The following is a 25,078-nucleotide window of genomic DNA, read 5'->3' on the forward strand; positions in this document are numbered from 1 at the left end:
TACTTTTAGTTTACAAAGATAGTCAGACACATTTTTCACTTGACCCTTTGAGAACCCTGAGAGGCATACTGTCCTCATTTCCGGAGAGGTAAGCTGATTGCTCAGACTCGGGGACCAATAAAGTGGCAGATTCAGGATCTGAAATCAGATCCTCTGACTTTAAGCCCGAAACTTTGCCATCTCTACCTGGCTGCCTCTTCTATAAGTGAAGAGGAGTTAAACTGCTGCTTCCCTACTCTGATGCCACAGGGCTTTTCTGACTGAAGGTCACTGACAACTACCGGTGGGTGAATGCAGGATATGTCTTGTGAATAGATTGTGTGGATGAGCGTGTGTGTGCGTGTGTTTTTTTTTTTTTGTGTGTGTGTGTGTGTGTATTTCCATCTGTGCATTTATCCCAAATACCTGCAAGGCAAGTCTTCTAGTGTAATTTTCCTTAAATTGGTTTCCTGTTATTTCTGAGAATTGCTATGGGTAGGATTTACATAACTAAACATCTTTAACACTGAGAGAGTTCACCTCCCTTCTCACCCACACATCAGAAGAGGCTAGAGCCCTAACTGGTTTGGCTCAGTGAATAGAGTGTCGGTCTGGGGACTGAAGGGTCCCAGTTTCGATTCTGGTCAAGGGCAAATGCCTGGGTACTGGGCTCAATCCGCAGTAAGGGGTGTGCAGGAGGCAGCCAATCAATGATTCTCTCTCATCATGGATGTTTCTTTCTCTTCCTCTCTGAAATCAATGAAAAAAGAAGAAGAAGAAGAGGGCTAGAAAGCTAATCCTCTTCTGTTTTCATGGTCTGAGAGAGGGCACATGCACCAGTCTGTAGGGAGAGCACACTGGTGTTGGCACCAGTTGTCTAAGGAGCAGGCAGACACTGCGGGTTACCTACAAGTTGCTACAGCTAACAATATGGGAACCTACGCAAGAAGCCAAATGCATGTTATACCAAAAGCCCATAACCTCAGAGTTGTATCTCTCTTCATCAGTATCCAATACACGAAATAACCAAATCCCAGAACAATGGCCTTTCCATGCCTGAGGCAGTACCTCTAGGAATCATCTATTCTTTCAGGGTTGATTGGGAAAATCTTCCCTGCCTTACAAGGTATTAACGTTAACTGTTGGAGAGAACTATGTGAATTAAACGTTGTACATTTCACTCCAGGGTAAGACTATTTCAACAGACTTCAAATATAATAAAAATATTTCAGAATGTAGCCTCACTGCCCGTGGAGAAGAGCTTGCTTTTATTTATCTTGCTGATCGTTGTGTTCATCATCTAGATTTTCTGCTCGGAAAACTCTCAGTCCCCACCCCCTAACATGTGGCTTATCACATCACCATATTTTGTAAATCAAATCAAGTGTGACTGACTCCAAACTGCCAATTGTCAGGGGCGAAAAAATGGGGAAGAACAAAGCTTCTCAGACTGGCATTACCAGGTCTGAACCCACCTTCCAGTTGCATCTCCCATGACACCCCGACCCTTAAACAAAACCACTCCACTCACTGTTTCCCCAGGAAACTTCTATGTGCTTCCCATGATATCTGGGCTTAGTCCAGCTAGAGAGCCCTGCCATCTACCTCTGCCTGTAAAATTCTTCTTTTTCATGTCCTTCCTTGGATGCTCTTTCATGAAACTAGTATGAATCCTGTTGTAGTTTATAGTGGTTTATTGTTGTTCATTTGTCCATCCATCCAGCAAATACCTAATGAGCAATAAGCATATCTGCATGGTGCTTTTGGTTTGGTTAGGAAGACAGACTGTAAAAGAGATTTTACAATAATCCCGTGATAAGTATATTAGAGGAAGTGTAGCACACACAGGAGCCATCTAAACTAGTTCTGTATGTGTGTGTTGGCATTTGGAGTTGGGTCCAGGAAGGCTTTCCTTTGCATATATTTATTTTATCTTCTACAAGGTTGGATGCCCACTGAAGTCAGAGATGGACGGAGTTAATAACCGCAGCTCTCACCTGTGTAACGCTAGCTCATCTGAACCCATTTTGGACCAAGGCCATTGCATCTGGACTCTTCCAGGGCTTCCTTACAAGTAGAAAAGCCATTTTACAACTTAATAGATTTTCCCCTCTCTAGCACAGACACTCTGCGATGCAGGGATGTTCTGGAGTCAGTGGTTGGCATAAAATATGTGGAAATGTTCGATGGGTTTATTACAGTATGTGCTGAGAGGCTCTGACTTGCGTAGAACATTTTCTGAATGTGTAATCTACACTTAACTGAAGTTCATTCGTAAAATCTGTAAGGTGGCATGACTGCCTTAGGAGTGGAGTGCCAGGAACACACCGACAGCCTTCAGTCGGTATTGGTAGCCTTCAGCAGTCAAGAGAAATGCAGCCACATTTTGGTCATTTGTTCCAGACTGCTGGGGTGGGTTGTGCTGACTGGAGCTGCCCCTGGGGAAGGTCAGCTCTGTGGCTCCATAGCATCAGGAACATGAGAGCCTTGGAAAGTCACCTCTGAAAACAAACTCGATAAAACTCATTCCGTTCAGTGAGGTGAACTTTCCCATGGACTATCCAACAGGTTAATTTATGAAGACATTAATTTATGCTTATTCTTATTCCCCCTCCCCCCTTTATTATTCTAAGATGGTAGGCGGGCTTTCATGATCTCAGGGACCTCCCTGACGGTTCTAGATTGCATAAGGCATCCAGGGGCTGGGGCAGGGAAGGAGGAAGTCCTGTAGTGTTGGAATTGGACTATTTTCGCCCTGACAATTGGCAGTTTGGAGTCAGTCACACTTGATTTGATTTAGAAAATTCGGTGATGTGATAAGCCACATGCGATGGAGTAAAACCGTACCCAATACAACTGTGTATGTGAAAACGAAACATTAGCTTGGAATGAATGGTCATATACCACTGGGAGTAGAGCTGTAAGAAGGCATCCCTTTTTTCATCTTTGCTTTTCCCTTTTTAAAACTCCCATGCCGGATTATTTTCAACATATACCAACTTCTGGGTCCAGAGGGCCCCCACTGGGGCCATGAGAAGACCAAATAATGGAAAGAAGGAAAAGGTGATGACAAGAAAATAAAGAAATAGGGAGGAGAGAAAGAGACAATTACCTAAAACAACAGTGATCTTATGTGTAGACAGAATAGATACACCAGTAAGGCATATCGTCTCAGGCCAAGCCAAGGGAAGAAACTCATCCTGGTTCCTCGCTTTTCCATTATCCCCACGTCTCTTCTGCTTTATTTCCTATTCAGTTAGCCCTTGGTCATCCAACACCTTCATCTACCTCCAGGCAACAGACATTTCATTTCTTCGTCCTGGCTCACTGGGAGGAGGTCTTGGGGAAAGTGTCTAGGGTTGAGCCTCACATGGACCTGAGTTTCAAATCTGGCTCTGCCAGCTGGCTGGACCATATCTTGGACAGCAGATCCTCAAGAGCTGAGAGCAGTGCCACATGTGTAGCAAGGGTCAGTAAATTGCCCACTGACCCAAGCCCTCAAATTGCCTCCTCCTTGTTATGTTACCTCTAGTCTCCTGGGTCGTGAGGACTTCTAGTCTGGAACAAATGCTGGTGAAAATCGAGGTTGGCCAGAAGAGGTCAGAGGACACTGAAGAGAACCTGTCCACACCCCCTGATCTTGGTTCTCTCTCTAGTCCACCAGTTCTCAAATTTTACTGGGCGTTGGAGAGCTTGTTAAAACAGATTGCTGCCCTCCTTCTTCCCCCTAGAGCAGTGGTTCTCAACCTTCCTAATGCCACGACCCTTTAATACAGTTCCTCATGTTGTGGTGACCCCCAATTTTGTTGTTACAAATTGAACATAATTAAAGCATAGTGATTAATCACAAAAACAATATGTAATTATATATGTGTTTTCCGATGGTCTTAGGCGACCCCTGTGAAAGGGTCTTTTGACCACCCAAGGGGTCGCGACCCACAGGTTGAGAACCGCTGTGTTAGAATTTTTGGATTCCGGGGTCTGGGGTAGGTGGGGCAGAAGGTTCCAGGTGATGCTGATGCTGCCAGTCCAGGAACACCCTCTGAGAACCACTGACCTCGTCCATTTCACACTGAAGCCAAAGTGATTTGTTTAAATCCCTGCTTTTATGATGTTGCTTTTCTGCTCAAAACCCATTAGTAGCTCCTTGTAAGATATATTTTGAAGTGTCAACTGTAAGAGTAAAATGATCCGTAAACATTCCCTCCAGAAGGAGTCAGAGGTGTCTAGGTTTACCAGAGACAACTGCGAGGTGTGCATATCTCAAGGAGATAAGAGAAACTGTAATTGCTCTGTTTTCCACTTTACTGTATAAATTTGTGTGACCTTCTCGGTAGGCACTTTCATTCCTCCTGCGTGTAAATCTGAAATGCTTACTCACTAATACATTGTATTCTCTTCCTTTTCTCTTTATGTGTTGGTACAAAGGGTTTGTTGTTGTTGCCAAGATTGTTTTATTTCTCTAACACAACCCTGTCCACTTTACTCTTCGCTGACCCACTGTGCCAACCTAGGCTGATGCAATTAGATTATTGCACCCCCTCAACCTCTCCCCCCCTGCCCCAGAATCTGGGATTAACTGAGAGACATGGTCTGGAGAGAGAGAGAGAGAGAGAGAGAGAGAGAGAGAGAGAGAGAGAGAGAGAGAGAAAGAGAAAGAGAAAGAGAAAGAAGAAGAAGAAGAAGAAGAAGAAGAAGAAGAAGAAGAAGAAGAAGAAGAAGAAGAAGAAGAAGAAGAGAGAGAGAGAGAGAGAGAGAGAGAGAGAGAGAGAGAGAGAGAGAGAGACAGACAGTGAGGCAGATACACAGAGAGAAGCAGAGGTGCCGATTCCTGAGGGCTTTACATCTGGGGGACAGTCCCAGTGAGTTCCAGCTGTTGTTCCCTGCCTTGGATTCTGCAAGCTACCCCACGTCCTGCCCAAATCCCCTTTATTGCTTAAGCAAATTGGCTTTGGATTTCTGCTAATTCCACCCGAAATAACCTTCCCTGAGATACTCACCGTTGCCTTCATGATGAAGTCCAGATTCCTGGACACAGTAACAAAGACCTGCAGGATCTGGTGCCTGCTTACCCCTCCATCTCTTATCTGAACACGCTTACCTCCTACTCTATATTTCAGTCATACTTAGCTACTTTTTTCTTTTTTAAAGCTCTTTCTACTCTTCAGGATTTGAGCATGCTGTTTTCTCCCCTCTTGTAACACTCTTCTCTCCTTATTGTCTGGCCAGTTTCTATTTGGCCTTCCCAGATACACAGCTGCTTCTCCAGAGCCTCAGAGCGCCTTTAACAGTCCGAGCGCTTACATAAGACAACATAATTGCCTGTTGACTTGTCTTTCCTCCTCCCTCGATGTTGAGCTCTCTCAGAGCAAAGACTGAGTCTCCATTGCTGTCCTCTAACCACAATACCTGGGACTTGGCTGGCACCTGATAAACGCTTGTCAAATGCGTGAACCATGTGCCTGTGCTCCTATGTCATCAGTCACTTACCCAGTGGCAGATAGACAACATTGAGTAGAAAAAAATGAAAATTACTTTGGCCCCAAGCTCTAGACTATAATTAGGAACTACTCCTGGGGTGAAGAATCAGATATCATCATGGTTTGGGAATATCCCATTACCTTCACTGTATCCCCCCCCCCCTTTATTTAATGATTGTGCCAGAGTTTCTAATTAGAGAAAAGGGCCTCATGCACTTATTGATTCAAATGTTCTGCATTTGAATCGCTGAGGAGATTTTGAGACTAAGGGTAGAATTCAGCGTATCAGAAATTCAATCCATCTGAGATCTCTCGAAGAGGTTTGCCCTTGGGTCACTTAGCACAGACTTTCTTAGTCACTGAACACTGTTGTCATGGTAATCATGGAACCTTTCATGGTTCTGGATACGAGTTAATGGAGACACTGGGAACAGCCCAGAGGAATTGTCTCCATATTGACCCAGTCATTGTTTTGAACACACATCTGCCCCAGGGCTGATTCTCTTGGCTCTGGGTCCTGACAGGAATAAATAAACAACAGATTCCTTTTTAGTGTTTCAGGGAGGAGGCTGTGGATGGCTGCCCTTCTGGTCTCATTTCAACAGGAAATCCCACATGGAGGTTATAAAGGAGCCGAAGAAAAAAAGGATGGTGTGTGAAGCAAATCTCTTCCTTTTATTTCAAATTATTAATGTCGCTGATTTCAAGCACCAAAATGTAATGCCTGCGAAGACATTTCAGTTGTGGAGAGCCCAGAGCATTGATTATATCCCAAGCCTTTCTTGTATGGTCCTTTCTACATAAACCTTAACCTGAACCTCCATCAAGCCCACAGATCTCGCTCCAGGTTCCTCACAACGTTTGGGTGTGAGACTTCCCATCCGTGTCCTGTCCTGCTACTTATTTCCCAACATCCATTCTCTTAGTCGTGTGGGTGCTTGACATCAAGACAGTTCCATCCTCCCTTACTGATGGCCGAGGGTCTTTAAGTAGAAGTGGCATTTAGACTTTTTGGACTCCTCTTTAAAGGGTGTGGGTATGTTCCCTTCTTCCTCCCTTCTCACTGGCTGAAATGTGAATGATGGATGGAGCTGGGGTAGACAGTGAAATACAGTGGGGCCTTGACTTACGAGTTTAATTCGTTCCGTGACGGAGCTCGTAACTTAAATTACTCGTATGTCAAATCAAAAAGTGAACGAGTGAGACACGTGATGCTGGGCTGATGTTGTGGCGTTCACTGTGACGTTCGCTGCGCCAACTAGCAGTGGGGTATCTGAAGCTGGCTTGTAACCCGAATTTTAGCTCGCAACTCAAAGCAAAAAATCGGCCAAGAGATGGCTCATATCTCGAAAAACTCGTTAGTCGGGACACTCGTAAGTCAAGGCCCCACTGTACAGAAAAAGAAAAAAAAAACCTTCCAAATTATCTTAAAAAAAAACATAACAACCCTCCTCATGGAGACACAAGCCTTATGTCAGTGAGGAATTACAGTTTTACTTACTGAATTTAGGCCTTTTAATCTTCTTGGTCATTTCTTTATTTGAATGTATTCCAGTCACCAGCAAAACTACATGAAGAAAACACAAAATAACTAATCAATATTATTTCACCTAAACACTCTCTCTTTTTTTAAAAAAAAATATATTTTATTGATTTTTTACAGAGAGGAAGGGAGAGGGAGGGAGAGGGATAGAGAGTTAGAAACATCTATCAGCTACCTCCTGCACACCCTCGACTGGGGATGTGCCCTCAACCAAGGTACATGCCCTTGATCAGAATCGAACCCAGGACCTTTCAGTCCGCAGGCCGACGCTCTATCCACTGAGCCAAACCGGTTAGGGCCACTTTCTCTCTTTTGATCCTGATATTTGCTTGGGTCACATATTAAAATATTCTTGTTGGTTAAATTAATTTCTCCTTATAGTAAGGTGAGGAAGTAAGACATATCTATTGTACACTTGGCCTCTGTGGAGAAAAGTCTTTCAGAAATACTTTTCAGATGCCTAGCCTTTGCTTTGTTTTTAAATTTCTTTTTTTTAAAAATATATTTTTATTGATTTCAGAGAGGAAGGGAGAGGGTAGAAAGATAGAAAGATCAATGATGAGAGAGAATCATTGATCGGCTGCCCCCTGCATGCCCCCTACTGGGGATCGAGCCTGCAACCCGGGCATGTGCCCTTGACTGGAATCTAACCTGGGACCCTTCAGTCCACAGGCTAACACTCTATCCACTGAACCAAACCAGCTAGGGTTGTTGTCTTTAAATTTCAACACACCAATCCTACCATCTCCATTTTGCAAAGGAGGGAACATGGTTTGCTTGGTCCCAGGAATGGGAATTTCCAAATGGCCAGAGAATGGTGTGTGTGTGTGTGTGTGTGTGTGCACGTGCACACACACAAGTGCCACAGAGGGAGGGGTGAATGGAGGGGGTATGTGAAAAGCCCCAGAGGAGGGCTGCCTGGGAAAGGAAGACAAGGAAAAGGTGACAAGGAAAAGGGGTAGAGAGGCTACAAGATCTGAGGTGTGACCTGAGTGTCCCCAGGTGGCCCCTCCAGCAGCACAGGGTTCTGCACCCCCCACGAAGGCCGCCTGCGGATGGTTGAGCCTCCTCAGAAACAGGAGCAGAGCTGCAGGCAGCATTTGGATGCTGTTCTCCTTCGGGAAGTGTAACAGTGGGGGGCGAAAGGGAACCTCTTTATCTTTTTAAATTTAAAGTCACATTACCAGTATGAGCCTCATGTTTTTTAAAAAAAACCTTGACCGATTTTTTTTTTTATTACCAAAAGAATACATAGGTTCCTTGCAGGAAAATGTAAAAAACACAAAAAGCAGTACAGAAAACATGGATGAACACAAAAGTATATTTTCAGTCTTTTTCTATATGTCATATGTATTCATATAGGTACTTTTAAACAAATATTTGATCATTGTCATACTGTTCCCAGTGGTTTAGAACTTATGTCTATTAAGGATATACGCAGACTTTTTTGTCATTAAATGTTACTGTTAAAATAATTTTAACTGCCTGTAAATATATGTACTGTTGCTCTCCCTCCAGGGAGCATGCCCACGCTGTTCCCCCCGCCCCCCTGACTTCCCCCACAGGAACTTATCGCCTAACCTCTAAGGGTCCCCAGGAGACTTGCAGTCAGGGGAGCAATGGGCAGTGGCAGCTTGTCCTGGGCAAACCCCCTGAACCTGTCTCCAAGGCCCCCTTTTCTCTGACTTCCCAGTGAGCCAGAGCAGCCCCGCCTAAGAATATTTTTGCTGCAGTCAATAAATTCTTGCTTGCTTTCCTACAAAAAAAATATGTGTGTGTACATATTATATATATATGTACTCTATGCATATATCATAATTTAGCCAGTTTCCAATTTAACATGAGTAGCTCCATCTTTGCACTGATCCATTATCATTTCCGTAAAATAAACCTCCAAATAGGATTTCTTACCTGAAAGCTATGCCCTCTTAAGATTTTGATTTATATTGTGACTTTTTTTTTTATTGGCAAAATTCTCACTTCTCTGTACCTATACTAATTCTACCAGTAATGTTTTTCCTTTCAAAGGGTCAGTCAGTTCTCTGTTCTTCTTTCCTCTCCAGGCATTCTTTCACTCCAAGGTAGTGCTGCTTTAACGTACCTCCCTTTTAGCCACTTTTCTGAAAAACCCGCTTTCTGGACAGGGTTGGGACTCTGAGGTGAACACTGAGGCAATAGACTAATCAAAACAGGCATTTTCCTTTCTCGTTTTTATGTTTATTTTTTCACAGAACACAGAGGCTTGATTTAGGCATAAATGGACTCAGAAATTCTTGAATTGGAAACTGTCTTTATGGTAAAAAGAGTCAATGTCCCCAAGTTTGTTCTGGGGACTTTATTTATCTTATGATTCTCTAGCTACTCTGCCAATGATGCAGCCACTGAATTATCCCGTTTTGACAACCAGCATTAGCCAAGGCCGGGACAGATGACATACCATGTCCTGTACGAACAGAAACATGAAAGAGAATTCAGTGAGCGCCCAGAGTCTAGCCAAGCAGAATGAAGGCAGACACTCTTAGGTGTTATTTACTTCTGGGGTTTGGGTGTGTGTGAGCGTCCTGGAGGTCTCATTTTTTATAGTGGCCTCTGTGTCATTTAACTCTGCAAAGACCACATTTTCATTTTATAGACAAAAATAAATAACTAGAATCCTTGAAATTAAAAAAAAACACAAGTACTAAATAAATATATAGAAAGTAAATGGCACAAGGTAAGTTGATGGAATAAGTGACACAGTAATAAATGTGGGTATCCTTTTTTGTGGAAAACCAAATCCTGTCTGGCTTGTGTGTCTGTGGCAAGTGGAGTACATAAGCCCTGGTATCATTAGGGCTATAAATATTTCAATAAGACCACCTCACCCGCATTTGCTCACCCAAGACCCTCCAGGCTGAAAACATGCAGAGCAGGGGTTCAGTTTACAGCCCTGGTTAATAGTCATTACTCTCAGTGGTTCACAGAGGCTATCCCCTCGTGAGATTTGTTAATTAAAGCTCCCAGAGATCGCTTCTCCAGAGGGGGGCTGGGCAGTAAGGCTGCAAATGTGCTTGTGCCCTAGGGAGAGTCTTCATTCCTCATCAGTAAGACTTCTCTTGCTCTACCGAAAATGCTGCATTGGGTGTTGAACTTGGGTGAGAGAAAAATCAGTTGTGTTCCTTTTCTTAGGAAACCAGTCAGAGGTGGAGATGGCTGATGCTCACTTCAGAGTACAAAGCGAAATACAGGTGTGAAAGCCAGTCCCTCCTGGGGGAGTAGTTAGTCATCTGGCTACTGAGGCCATTAGTGTCTAGAAGCCTTGAGGAAATTATGTCTAGATGCCAAAGTTCCAAGGCAATCATGGCCTTAAAAACATTCATATTCTTTGTCCTAGAATATATACCTCTAGGGATATAGCCCAAGTTACAATCAGAGATGTAGACAACGATTTATGTAAACAATGTTCATTGCAGCATTATTTCTAGTGGCAATCTGGAAATAATGAGATATTGGAAATGCTCCAACAACAGGAAAATCATAAGATTTATTACAAATGATATCTAGAAGATTAAGTGACATGGGACATGCTCAGCTCTCACCTTAAGAGTAATTCTGACAAAATGAGAATATACATAGAGAGAAGTAACTGGAGCAAATATAACAAATGCTAATAAGGACATAATTATAATTTCTATCTTACCTGTATTTTTCCCATTTTGTAGTATATTTCTCATATATATTCTATGTCTTACATTGATTATGCTTCTCTTACATTTAGAAAAAGCCAGCATAATTTTTCTTAAACTTGGTCATATTGAAATCATATATATTCACAGTCATGAAAAACGCTTTCTAAAACCATTGACAGAGTTCATGGGAACTTGTGTTCCAGTTTTCCTGTCAGTAATGAGTTATAATCAGAATCCATTTACTTTCAAGGAAAGACATGAAATGCCAGAACATCTGATCAGTGGTCACATCAGGAATCACCTTCTGAATGCTTAGCATAGGTCTGGGACTTTTCAAGAAGTGCCTCATTCTAGCCCATAACTGCTAGAGCCTTAAAGATACCAACTCAGGGAGTGTTGCCAAGGACCCTCTCCTTGATCAAATGGTAGTCAGACTCCTCTAAGCCCTCTTCTCAACTATGCTTTGACCTTGGGCTTGAGTGTCCATCTTTGTTGGACCTGCATTGCCCAGTTTTAACAGGAATCCTGTTTAGAGAGAACCCCTTCCACTCCCAGGAAATCTGAGCACCCTGGTCTGCCTTTAGCAGGAATCCTGTCAAGTTGCTTCAGCGAGAACCCCTCTACTTATTTATTTATTTTTATTAAATCTTTATTGTTCAAATTATTACATTTGTCCTCTTTTTTCCCCCCCATAACTCCCCTCCTTCCAGTTCCCACCCCACCCTCCACCCTCACTCCCCACCCACTGTCCTCATCCATAGGTGCACGATTTTTGTCCAGTCTCTTCCCGCATCTCCCACACCCCTCTCCACCCAAGAATAGTCAGTCCATTCCCTTTCTATGTCCCTGATTCTATTATAATCAACAGTTCATTCTGTTCATCAGATTATTTATTCGCTTGATTCTTAGATTCACTTGTTGATAGATGCATATTTGTTGTTCATAATTTGTATCTTTACCTTTTCCTTCTTCTTCCTCTTCTTAAAGGATACCTTTCAGCATTTCATATAATACTGGTTTGGTGGTGATGAACTCCTTTAGCTTTTCCTTATCTGTGAAGCTCTTTATCTGACCTTCAATTCTGAATGATAGCTTTGCTGGATAAAGTAATCTTGGTTGTAGGCTCTTGGCATTCATCACTTTGAATATTTCTTGCCACTCCCTTCTGGCCTGCAAAGTTTCTGTTGAGAAATCAGCTGACAGTCGTATGGGTATTCCCTTGTAGGTAACTGACTGTCTTTCTCTTGCTGTTTTTAAGATTCTCTCTTTGTCTTTTGCTCTTGGCATTTTAATTGTGATGTGTCTTGGTGTGGTCCTCTTTGGATTCCTTTGTTTGGGGTTCTCTGCGCTTCCTGGGGTTGTAAGTCTATTTCTTTCACCAGGAAGGGAAAGTTTTCTGTCATTATTCCTTCAAATAGGTTTTCAATATCTTGCTCTCTCTCATCTTCTGGCACCCCTATAATTCTGATGTTGGTACGCTTGAAGCTGTCCCAGAGGCTCCTTACACTATCTTCATATTTTTGGATTCTTTTTTCATTTTGCTTTTCCAGTTGGGTGCTTTTTGCTTCTTCGCATTTCAAATCTTTGACTTGATTTTTGCGCTCCTCTGGTCTGCTGTTGGGAGTCTGTATAATATTCTTTATTTCAGTCCGTGTATGCTTAATTTCTAGTTGGTTCTTTATCACAACATCGAGGGTCTCATTAGATTTCTTGTAGATCTCAATAAGTTTATCAGCGGCTTCTAGACAGTTCTTGAGAGACCTTAAAAGTGTGGTTCTGAACTCAATATCCTCCATTGACAATTTTGTCCTGTTTCTTTGTCTCCGCATTTTTTATGCTTTCTTGGTGCACCCCCTAGTGGTCTTTGTGCGCAGTCTTGTTGTAGTTAAGCCTTGATTGTTGTAGTAATACTAGGGGGATTTGACCTCCAGGCCAACTGGCTGTGAGAATCAGCTGTGTCTGCAGTGGGAAAACTTCTGTCCTCTGGGGAGGTGCTAATCTAGCCTTTGCCTGAGGCTATCTGGCAAATGGCTCTGTGCAGGGCTTGGGCGGGGCAGGTCGCACGGGATCAACAGGGCAGGCGGAGCGAGCAGTTATGGCTGCTTTCAGTCCTGTTCCCAGAGGCTCTGCCTCTTAGAGTCCCAGCAACCGCTGCAAACCTCGGAGAGAAAGCTGCCCTCGTGGAGAACCCCTCTACTTATAATGTCTCCTCTTAGTGATTTCCATCCACTGACCTCCTCCTTGGTTGTAAACCCCCACTTTCATTGTTGTGTTCGGAACTGAGCCCAGTTCTATACTGTCATTTTTCCCTGATTAAAGCCTGCTTTTACCACTTTAACCACTGTCCAGCTCTGGTTCTCTTTACCACTGTCCACAATGCCTTCCTAAAAACTGACATAAAAAGCAGATCATTTTAAAGACATTCAAATTTCCCCCATGCTTTAATTTGGGATTATGTACTCAGTGAAGCATCTAGCATCACATAAATCAGAGCTTCGTAGCAAAGACAGGACACCATGCTCCACAATCATATAAATCCCAAAATTATGTTTCAAATCATAAAATAGTAATGCTGGGAGGAGCTTTGGAGGTCACCCCTTTATTTAATAGGAAAGAAACCATTGTCAGGGTGTGTGCTTTGGTTAAAGCTACAGTCTTTGGGGACAGAAGTTGGAACCAGAATGCAGGTTTGCTGGCCACAACTTTTGGCTCTTCTCGACTTGCTCCTTATAAGTGCAAAGACAAAAAAACAACAACAGAAAAGGTTGTTTTTAGTAATAAAGTTGCTTTGATATACGGATGAAGTACGTCGTGTCAGGGTATCATCGTCTCATCTGTTGTGGCTGATAATCAGTGGCTCAGCCACTGAGGGTCCCTGCTGGGGGCTTAGCCATCAGAACACGGGGAGAAACAACTATACCAAGGGGACATTTGTACTATAAATACTGAGAGTTTGTGAGGGCTCGTCAAGAGTGTCTGTCTGGGCAGGAATCACTTTGCTGACCAAGCGCCCTTGGGAGACCCTTGGGGCATTAGCGTCTGTCTTGGCGAAGGGACTCCTCTCGGACAGTGGTGAATGCCACACGCTGACCTAGCGAAGACCATTTGCCCGCCAGCACCAGCGCTGCCATTCCCTAGAAACGTGGCAGCAACACGTGACTTTCGTTTTGGGCACTGGCAGCTGTAGGTCAGTGGGCAGTTGGTTAAGCCGGCTCTCCTGCGTGCCTAGCATATGAAAAAGACACACCTCATCTGAATTTGGACTTTATTTCTTTCATCTCGCTTTGCCTAGAAAAATAGTGCAGTTGATCCATCACTGCTTTGGAGTATGTTGGTTCTTTATTGGCTCATTGAGAGACATTATCCCGTGTGCTGCTGGCTTCTGAAATTCCTGCAGCAGACCTGTGTTGAATACATTGCTGGCAAAGACATGATCAATGTCTCTGATCATAATTTGTCACCCAAAACAGAACGGGCAGGATTGGACTCTGCTACCTTAAAAATCTGGCATCCCTTAGGAGAATAATTTATTTAGCAGTATTTCTTTTTTAATTATTATTATTGTTTTATTGCTTAAAGTATTACAAAGGGTGTTACATATGTGTCCTTTTTTTTCCCCCCGCCCTTGACAATCCCCTGGCCTCCCCTACCCCCCAGTGTCTTATGTCCATTGGTTATGCTTATATGCATGCATACAAGTCCTTCGGTTGATCTCTTACCCCCCTCCCTCCTGCCCCCCAACCCTCCCTGGCCTTCCCGCTGCAGTTTGACAATCAGTCTGAGGCAGCTCTGCCTCTATATCTATTATTGTTCGTAAGTTTATAATGGTCTTTATTATCCCTGAATGAGTGAGACCATGTGGTATTTTTCCTTCATTGACTGTTAGCAGTATTTCTTGAGGGCCTATTTGATGTGCTCAGCACTGGAAACGCAACATGAGCAAGACACAGCTTTTTGGAGAGTCAGACCAATGGCCAGGTAAATGCCACACAGAAAGGATGAGGTTCATTATGGGGCATGGAACAGACTTCACCATCTGAGAAAACCAACCCTACCGACACTTTGAGTTTGTACTTCTGGCCTTTAGAGTCATGAGAAAATAAAACTCTGTAGTTCTAAGCCACCCAGTTTGTGGTATTTGATTATGGCAGCCCCAGTACACTAGTACAGATTGTCGGAAAGCCTTTCCTGGCAATAGTTTCACAGGGACCCGTCTGACAAGCTCACAGCACAGTGGGGTGGAGATTAGCAGAAGATGACTGTTTGGCTTACTGCTACACCCATCTGCACTCTTCCCCCTTCTGGTTGACCTGCTGATTCCCGTGTTGCATTCTCTGGGGATAATGGAGGAGTGTAAAGGGTTTCATCTCTAAAGGTATGAGTTGCCAATGGTACAAGTAAGGCCATTGTCAGTGATACAACTTCTTGAGAGATGAATATGGCAAAAGCGCCTCTATGTTCAGAATCTGTAAATATGCTCTACCTGAAATATTTGTTAGTTGAAGAATACACACACACATATGTGTGTATATGTGTGTATGCAATACATAGAGACACTCTAATGTAATGGATGTACTTGCTGTACATAAAAATATATTTACACACACACCCTGAATTTGATCTACACTTAGCATTCTCACTTGGACTTCTCTCCAAAAGGTTTATCATAAAGAGATACTCTGTGCTGTTTATATGCTTTTCTTGGCAGGATTTTTTTGGACCTTAGGAGAATGTTAACAGTGTATCCAGATACACATATAAAAGTACTTACCAAGGACCATTTCAATAACAGCTGCCTTCATGGTGAGGACAACAACCCCCATAAATCTCCAAGTGGCACCCTGGAGGGGAGGAAACAATAACACCATCACATTTCAGCCAGGAGTTCTGAGCGGGATCGCACTGGAGTGTGGGGCAAGGCTGTTCGTGTTGCATTGCCCTCTGGAGCCTGAGGATTTAAGCCGCAAGTTCCTCTAAGAGCTCATGCAGATGGTAGTGGCCAGTGCGCTGGTACCCAGAGAGTCCATTCTCACCTAGAAAACCCGTTCTAGGCACCAGCCTTCTGCCCTTCAGAGATCTGATCTCTGCTTAGAACTAAAGCGGAAATAACTTGACAATTTCAAGAATATGTCCAACCGTCTTCAGATTAGGACAGAAGCCACACTTATGGTACTGAGGAAGCAATTTTAGATTACAAATAATTTGTTTATCATTCATTCAATAAGTATTAAATTCCTATTATATGGCTAGGTATTGTTAGGTGACAAAAAATGGAATTAAACAACAACTCTTGCTCTTAAGAGACATAGTTTAATAGAAGTGGGAAAACATCCATAGTCACATATCACTATAACATTAGAGGGTGTGCAGGCCCCATAGGACGATAGGACAGTTTATAGACAGTGGCTCTCAAACTTCGCTGCATACTAGTGCCATCCGGGAGTTTTAAAATGCTCAGATGCCCAGGCTGCACCTCAGACCAACTGAATCAGAACCTCTTGGGTGTGGAGTCTAGGCATTAAGCTCTTAACAACCTCCCCAGGTTATTCCAATGTGCAGCCAAGTTTGAGAACCAGTGGTGTAGAGCAAGGCTTCCAAAATCTTTAAAAAAAAAAATCTTTATTGTTGAGAGTATTACAGATGGCCCCTCTTTCCCCCATCCATTGCCCCTCTCCACCCAGTGCCCGCCCCACCCCAGGCCTTCACCACAGGATTGTGTGTGTCCACACATACACAATGCATAGATGCAAATAAGTTCTTTGGTTAATCTCTTCCGGCCCCCTCCCCCTTCCCATCTGAGATTCGTCAGTCTATTCCATGTCTCTTGGAATGAGAATGTTTTGAGTCTTCCTTCTTAAAACTTCAGTTACTCTCTTTGCTCACACACTTAAAATGTAAATGTGCCTTTTGAAATGTGTAAAAAAAAATTCAAACTCTCTCTCAATCATTTTAGAGGCTGCGGCCGGCTGAGGACAGCCACCAGCCCTGTTAGGCAGTTTCTGTAGGTGGTCCGATGTCATGGAGCGTGGGGTACACAATGGTAATATTTTTTTAAAATTAAATATATTTCTATTGATTTTTTTACAGAGAGGAAGGGAGAGGGATAGAGAGTTGGAAACATCGATGAGAGAGAGAAACATCGATCGGCTGCCTCCTACACACCTCCTACTGGGGATGTGCCCGCAACTAAGGAACATGGCCTTGACCAGAATCAAACCCAGGACCCATCATCAGTCCACAGACCAACACTCTATCCACTGAGCAAAACCAGTTATGGCCCACAGTGGCAATCTTAATTCCTCATGTGCTCACCACGGTTCCAGCAGAAATGGAACAATGGAGGTTTTCAAAAGAGTGTGTTACTGATTCATAATGTTATGGATTGTGCTGTGAGATGTAATAGAAAGAGTCCTGAATATGAAGTGTGGTGAGGCAAATGAAGCTGGATTGTGCAATAAGAACACACATTACAGCAAGTAGAGTAGCCAGCCAATTTAATTAGATCTATTGTTGCTCAGAGCTAGAAAAGAGCAAGTTGCTAACAAACAACAATGTGGCCTTATGTTTATATGTGTGTTTTTTGCAGTATTTTTCTCTTAATTTTTTTATTGTGGTAAAATACACAAACATAAAATTTACTATCTTAACCATTTTTAAGTAAACACATTCCTACTGTGCTATCATCACCTCCATCCATCTCCAGAACTCTTTTTGTCTTCTAAAACTGAAGCCCTACGCCATTAAACGCTAACTCCCCATTCTCCTGCTCCCCCAGCCCTGGCAACCACCATTCTGCTTTCTGTCTCTGCGATTTTAACTACTCTAAGTACCTCATATAAGTGCAGTCATATGGTATTTATCTTTTTGTGACTGGCCTATTTCTAATAGTGTAATATTCTCAAGGTTCATTCATATTGTAATACATGTCAGAAGTTCCTTTTAAAGACTGAATAATATTTCACTTTGTGTATATACCCCATTTTTTAATTTATTCATTAGTTGATCATTCATCAGTCCATGGACACTCAAGCTATGCTATGAACACGGGTGTGCATTGTTCTGTTTGAGGCCCTGTTTTTAATTCTTTCGCGTGCATTCCCAGAGTGGCATTGCTAGATCATATGGTAATTCTATTTTTATTTTTTGAGGAAACTTCATGTGTTTTCTAGAGTGGCGATGCAATTTTACAATCCCACTAACATTGCACACGGGTCCCAGTGTCTCCACATCCTCACCAACACTTGTTATTTTCTGTTTCTTTTGCTAGTATTCATTCTAGTGGGTGTGAGGTGGCATCTCATTGTAGTTTTGATTTGCATTTCCCTAATGAGTAGTAATGTTGAACATCTTTTCATGTGCTCATTGGCCATTTGTATTCTTCTTTGGAGAAATGTCAGTTCAGGTACTTGGCCCAATTTTTAATCATGTTTTGTTGTTGAAGTTTAGTTATCTATACAATCTGGATATTAGTCCCTTATCAGATATATGATTTGTAAATATTCTCTCCCATTCTGTGTTGCCTTTTTACTCTGTTGCTAGTGTCTTTTGATGCAAAATAATTTTTAATTTTTATGAAGTCCAATTCAACTATTTTTTATTGTCTATGCCTTTGCGTGTTATATCCAAGAAATTATTGCCAAATCTAATGTTTTGAAGCTTTTATCCTATGTTTTCTTCTAAGAATTTTGTAATTTTTTGGTTTCATATTTAGATCTTTGATTCATTTGAGTTAATTTTTGTAAACGGTGTTGGGCAAGGGTCCAACACTGTTCTTTTTGCATGTGGATATCCACTTTGCTCAGCACCATTTGTTGAAGCAACTGTCTTTGCACCTTGTCAAAAATTATGTGGCCATGTACAAGAGGGTTAATTTTTGGCCTCTATTCTATTCCATTTGTTTGTATGTGTGTCTCAATGCCAGTACCACACTATTATGATTACTGTAGCTTTGTAGTCAGTTATAAAAAATCAGGAACAGTCCTTCCGCTCTCCTCTTCTTCAAGATTGCTATGGCCATTGTGGTCCTTTGAGATTCCATATAAATATTTTGAAGGGTTTTTCTATTTCTTCAAAAAACATCATTGGGATTTTGATAGGTCTTGCATTGAATTTGTAGATAGCTTTGGGTACTATTGATATCTTAACAATATTAAGTCTTCCAATCTGTAAACATGGGATATGTTTCCATTTATTTATGTCTGCTTTAGTTTCTTTCAGCAATATTTTGTAGATTTCATTGTACAAGAATTTTACCGCCTTGGTTAGGTTAATTTTTAAGTATTTTTTTTATATAAATAAATTGTTTCTTAATTTTCTTTTTGAATTGTTCATTGTTAGTGTATAGAAATGAAACTGAATTTTGTGTGTTAACTTTGTAATCTGCTACTTTGCTGAATTTATTTATTAGTTCTAATTAATGAAATGTAATTTTGTTATGGAATCTTTAGGATTTTCTGCATATGAGGTCATATCATTTGCAAACAGGATAATTTTAATTCTTCCTTTCCAGTTTGGTTGCCTTTTATTTCTTTTCCTTCACTAATTTCCCTGGCTAGAACTTCCAGTCTATGTTGAGTACTGATTCCATCTCCTTAGTATTTATAGATCTATTTAGATTTTTTATTTCTTTATGAATAAGTTTTGTGTTTCTAGGAATTTGTTAATTTATTCAATTTGTTTATGTAAAATTGCTCATAGTACTCTCATAATTCTTTTTAATTCACTAACAGTTGCTTCAGGGAAAGAGAACTGGGTAAGTGGTGATCAGAGATGGGACTGAGTTTACAGTTTTGTTCTATTTAAATCTTTACCCTGTTCACATATGTTAATAAATCAAAAATTAATAATATGATCTCTTGGGAAGATTTGCCATTTACAGACAATATTGATATAAGTGAGAAGCCACAGTCATCTCCTAAGCCACTCCTTGCTCCTTGCTTTCCTTGCTTGAAGGTCAACCTTCTCTCCAGTTGGAAAGAATCAACGCCCTAAAGCTCAGGTCTGATTATGTATTCATCCTCTCAGAACTTTGTTTTCATAGTCCCCTCATTTTGTACAGAATAAAACCCAAATTCCTTAGTGAGTCACTAAAAACTTTTCATGAAATGGTCCAACTTACCTTTCAAAGCATCTCATAGCAATTCTCTTCTGTAATCCTCTCCTCTGACCCCAGCACACCCAGGCTTTTGTTTTTTTCTCTACTGGCTGCAAATAGGGCTCATGCTCTTATTGTTCTAGCTGGAATACCTCACCTTACCACTCCTCACCTGCCTCCCATAACTATCCATCTTTTAAGGTTTAGCTTATGGACCACTTCTATGTAAATCTTCTTGATCTCCTAAAGTCAAAATTCATCTTCATCCATACATCTGTTTAATCATTCAGAAAAACAATCTCTATGTATACTCTGGGCAAGGCAGACAGGAATAGATGCAAGTCCTATCATCATGTTGCTTTGAGTCTTTTAGAGGGAGACTGATGCACTCATCATAACTAACATTAATTGAGCACATGCTAAGTGTCAGTAATATATTAATACATAATCATCACAACAACCTGGTCAGGTAGGGGTTTTTCTTGCCTTAATTTTAGAGGTAAGGAATTGGAGACACACATAGGTTAGGTACTTTGCCCAGGGTTACCTACAAGGCTGAAAAAAAGAGGAGCTGGAATTCAAATCAGGAATTCTGAGTCCAGAAGGCCCTGCATTTGCATCCCACCACTTGCCATAGCTGTTTCATAACAAGCAAGACATCTCCCTCGTCTACATTCTGATTTAATTGGTCTGAGTTGATATCAGTATTGCTTTCAAGCTCCCCAGTGACTCCGCTGTGCATGCAGCCAAATGAGAACCTCCACTGTTGAGGTTACAGTGATGGCAAAAAGGGCGGGTGGTCAGATAGGCCTGGGGTGTGGGGTTGGAAGAGGCTTGGATTAGTTTAACTAGCAAGTTGGAAAGCAATGATTTGTGAAGAAGAGACAGGACACTGGGGACAGAGCAACTTCAGAAACTGGGAGCTGCTCGGCCAGGCTGGGAGAAGAATCAGACTGGTAGAGAGTAAAGAAGGGGCCATGTCAGCCTTGAATGTCATCCCTAAAGAATGTGGAATGGATCCTTTAGGCTGTAGGGAGAAATCGGAGGCCTAAACATTATCTGTGCATTCATCATTTTTAATAAGCCCCTTAGAGGCTTACTTGAGCCACTCGGTTGCAGAAAATATGTCCTGGTGGATGTGTAGGATTTATGTAATGCTGGTGTTTGCCTGATCTATGATGCTACATGGGAGCACCTAGCAATACTCTTTGTCCATGAGGCAGAGAGATCCGAGACCCATCTGGAAACATTTAATAGTTCTGAGAGGCTTGTGCTGTGTTTCCAAAATGCCAGAACTCCCTTGAGGACAGACATCTCTGAATTGGGAGCGGCCACATCTGCGGTCTTGCTTTCCTCATCCCTGCCTGATTCAAGGCCTCAGCTGCTTGTCCGTGGGCGTGAGTTTATCTGGTGAAGATGGAACAGGGAAGGCTGGTACTTGAGCCACTATGTAGAGGTGGCCTCCATCTGCAGAGGAACTTTACGTAGACCACATTGCTCTGGGCCGGGCCTGAAACACCGCATTTCCTGTTGCCAAGACACCAGTGGTCACTATTATAATCCCCCGGGATTCTATGAAGGAGAGAGTGAGCTCTATTACATATACAGATATGCCCTTGCTGATGATTGCTTCAAGATCTCAGGCTTGAGCCCATCAGCACAGGGCCTCCTTGTCCAAGGGACTGTGACTAGTTCAAGGGGGGCGTGTCCTGAGTTGTATCAGAACGGAAGGACTTGACTCCCATGTTTTTCAGGGAGAGGTTACCTTTCGGGTTGGAAATGAATGGGGGGCAGTTTGCTCTAGGTCTGCTCCTGACCATGAGACAAGTCAGTCTGAGGCCAACACAGAGAGGAGGCGGGAGCTAAGTGAGTGGTGAGAAATGGAGCTGGAGCTCTGACTGTCTGTGCCTGGAGGCTGGTGAGACAATGAACTTCCCTTTCAGTTGGGCTTGCAGCTGAAAGATTATTCCTGACTGCTCCCTCGTTCCCAATGCCTGTCCATGCAGAGCAGATAGGTGTATGCAGTCTGTAGACTGTTTTCTGAACAGTTCTCTTGTCTGGGCCACCTAAGACCTCTTGAAGTAGAATGGACATTATTTCTATAATTCTGAGCAGTGAAGTCCCCTCAGGTCACACAGCCCGGATCTCTCGATTAATCATGTGCTCTTTTCACTCTATCGAACACCTCATGTGACTGGTATTGTAAATTCCAAATGATTTCATGATTTATTGTATGATATTACTATAAAATGGAAATTCCACTCCCCATTTGTATAGTACTTTTCACTTTTAAAAGCCTGGTTACATCTATAACTTTAATCACACAAGACTTCAGATGGGCCTCAAATACTAGGCTCAGATGCAGAGATAACACTCACTGAAATTCAGTGACTAAGCTGGACACTTAACGGTCCGGCAAAAAAAGATAACTTAGGCCAATCAGGATCTCCCTTGGGATTTTGGAATCGGAACACTGAAAGCCTTGAACACTGTGGGAGCCAAGCTGGAGGCCGTATGGGGCCCTGATTAAGATGTAGAAGATGAGGGCAGAACAAGATAGAGAGAGAAAGCGTGTGGCCCAGGGAAAAGCCGAGAGAGCAGACGCCTTAGTTTCTGGCCACTTCCCAGGTCCCATTTCCAGTCTGAAGGAGGTCCAGCTGGACCTGGCCTCCTGCGCATGACATGGATGTCGCTGGGCCCTTCTGCGCGAGCCAGTGTGAGTTAGTTTCTGTTCCTGGAAGCTTTGATTGTTGTTTTATTTATCTCCCATTTCCCTGAAATGATTAGTGGTAAAATGAAAACAATTAAAATGGGAAGGGCGTGAGTACTTGTCTTTTGGTGGCATCGAGGCAGGGGTGGAGAAGCTGAATCTGACGCTGGAGCCAGCTCTGGGAAGAATCTCATGAGCTGTGGCAGCCACTGAGAGGAGAGATAGCCTGCACACCTGGAACACTCTGGGAGGCAAAAGGGAGTGCGTGACCTTGGAACTCTGCTGTAAGAATGTCCCTGCGGAGTCCCTCATGTATCTATGGTCAGGGTTCCATAGGGGTGATTTTTTTTTTAAATCCTCACCTGAGGATATTTTTCCATTGATTTTTAGAGAGCATGGAAGAAAGAGGGAAAGACAGGGAGAAACATCGATGTGAGAGAAATACATTGACTGGTTGCCTCCTGCACAAGCTCTGACCAGGGCCCAGGCCAGAGAGGAGCCTGCAACCGAGGTACGTGCCCTTGACCGGAATCGAACCCAGGACCCTTCAGTCTGCAAGCCAACGAACGCTCTATCCACTGAGCCAAACCAGCTAGGGCCGTTAGGGGTGCTTTTGCCACCCCTACCCCACCTCCAGGAAAGATCTGGCAATGTTTGAAGACATTTTTGCTTATCACAACTTGGGGTGGGGGATGCTACTGGCCTTTAAGTGGGTAGAGGCCAGGGATGCTGCTAAACATCCTACAATGCGCAGCACAGCCCACCCAACCAAGAATTACCCAGCACGACATGCTAAGAGCATCCATCAGAAATGACTGACTCTGATTTAGACCATGTTTAGTTCCCCAAGTATTCATATATACAAAAAAGAATGTTGTGTAGGAATTTCCCACACGTATTACAGGTAATTTTCTTGATGACTAACATGTGACCTACTCAGGATCCCCTTCTCTGGGATCCCTTGGATTGCCTGTGCAGCCAGGGCAAACCCTAACGCAAAGATCTTCACTCCTGGGCCCGTGGGTGCGTCAGAGGGCTCCTGCGTGTGCTCAAAGACAGATGTATGCCTGGCCGTGGGGTTCGTCGATCCATGTGGCGTGTTCCTACATGTCAGGGAACCAAAAAGGGAAAGCCTTTTGTGGTGCGTGTGTGTCAGACCGTCACCGTTACTTCGTTAAGAACCTGACATATGGTAATGCTTACCACATCCACCAACGCTTCAACAATAGTGATTTCTGGGGAGGCTGCAAGCAGTAATTACGTTTCTGAAGTGGTAGTTTAGGCCTTATATTGCCAGTGGGAAAAAATACTAGTTTGCAGGCATGCCCCCAAATGAGTTCTAGAGAACTGCTTCCAAGAGTCATTTATCCTCTGTAATGGAAGGGGCACGGAGAGCAGTAAGTCCGGGGCGGTTGGGGGGGGGGGCCTCAGTAAAGGATGAGGTGGGCCCTGACCGCCCCTTAGTTGCTCTGGAAACGGCGCGCTCTCAGCGTTCCCGCGGAGTCTGGACGATGAGTTCTCTCATCTGAAGCTTCTCCACCTACTGCGTTTGGCACTGCCTCCTCCCAGCGAGCTGTCTCCTGGGGCACTGGGGGCTGCGGTTGCCAAGGGGCTGTGCACTGTGAGTTTGGAGCTGGGTATTTGGTTCAGTCCAACTGCGGTCCCCAGAGCCTGCCTGGCCTGAACATTCTGTTCTTTTCCCTCTGCCTTCCATTCGGAGGCACAGGAAAAACACTTTTCTTATCTGGCAGAGCCTTCCAGCTGAGGTGGGAAGGAGGATGAGGGTGTGTCTGTAAAATGCATACTGTCTTCCTCTCTGCCTCTTGATAAAGAGTGGGTGTGTCTCAGACCACGGGTTCCAGCTCTCCCCACGCCGCCCAGAGGGGCTAAGCGTCAAAGTGCATTCCTGAATCCCAGCAACCACTGGGGAGCTGGAGGGTGGTGTGAGGCTGAGCAACTGGGGGCTCTGGAGGATTAAGTCCCAGAGGGTGGTGGGGACCAGCAGAAAGAGAGTCACTTCAAAGCAGGAGACCCAGCTCCAAAGGAAACCAGAAGAGGCCCTCTCTGGGCCATTGCCAGCTCTGACGAGGCCTTCGAACCCTCTTTCATGACCCTCCTGCCTATTTGACCCAGCTATCTAGTGGCCTGTTACATTAGATGGGATTGGTACCTTTGTTCTTCATGGAAAGTTTTAGAAGTTTAGAGTCTACTCCAACAATAACTGTCATCTACCGAACGCTTACTATATGCTACACACTGCACACATGTGACCTTATTGAAATATTATGGTGATCCGGTCAGGTAAGTACTCTGATGCCCATTTTTCAGAGTGAGAAATTGAGGCTTAGAGAACCTTAGTAAGCTGTCCAGAGTTATAGAATGAGTATGTCGAACAACCAGAATTCCATCCCAGGCCTCAAACATTGAACCCCGCTCAGTACCCCCATTTGACCACCCCGCTGATGGTTTCATCTTCCTTTTTACCCTGATACATATATCCTAGGCTTTTTAAAGACTCACACTGTAAAATAAATACACTGTGTAATGAAGTTGTCTTAGTTCTAAGTTCAAGAGATTGTCTTGAGTTATATTTGGGCCTGAATT

The 25,078-nt window shown here is 43.2% G+C and overlaps 1 protein-coding gene across 2 annotated transcripts in view; it reads right to left on the bottom strand.

Annotated features, from left to right (window-relative positions):
• The window catches only part of VIT (vitrin), a 93,220-nt gene that overhangs the window by 59,689 nt on the left and 8,453 nt on the right, over nt 1-25,078 (bottom strand). For both annotated transcript variants that reach the window (XM_059660095.1, XM_059660094.1), the window contains exons 2-3: nt 15,442-15,511; nt 6,961-7,026 (exon numbers count right to left, since the gene is read on the bottom strand). In XM_059660095.1, coding sequence (XP_059516078.1) covers nt 6,961-7,026; nt 15,442-15,493 — 118 coding nt within the window. In that variant the 5' untranslated portion in view covers nt 15,494-15,511. The remainder of the gene's footprint in view (nt 1-6,960; nt 7,027-15,441; nt 15,512-25,078) is intronic.

This window comes from Myotis daubentonii, chromosome 12 (genome assembly GCF_963259705.1).
Source record: "Myotis daubentonii chromosome 12, mMyoDau2.1, whole genome shotgun sequence".
In the NCBI taxonomy this organism is placed as follows: Eukaryota; Metazoa; Chordata; class Mammalia; order Chiroptera; family Vespertilionidae; genus Myotis; species Myotis daubentonii.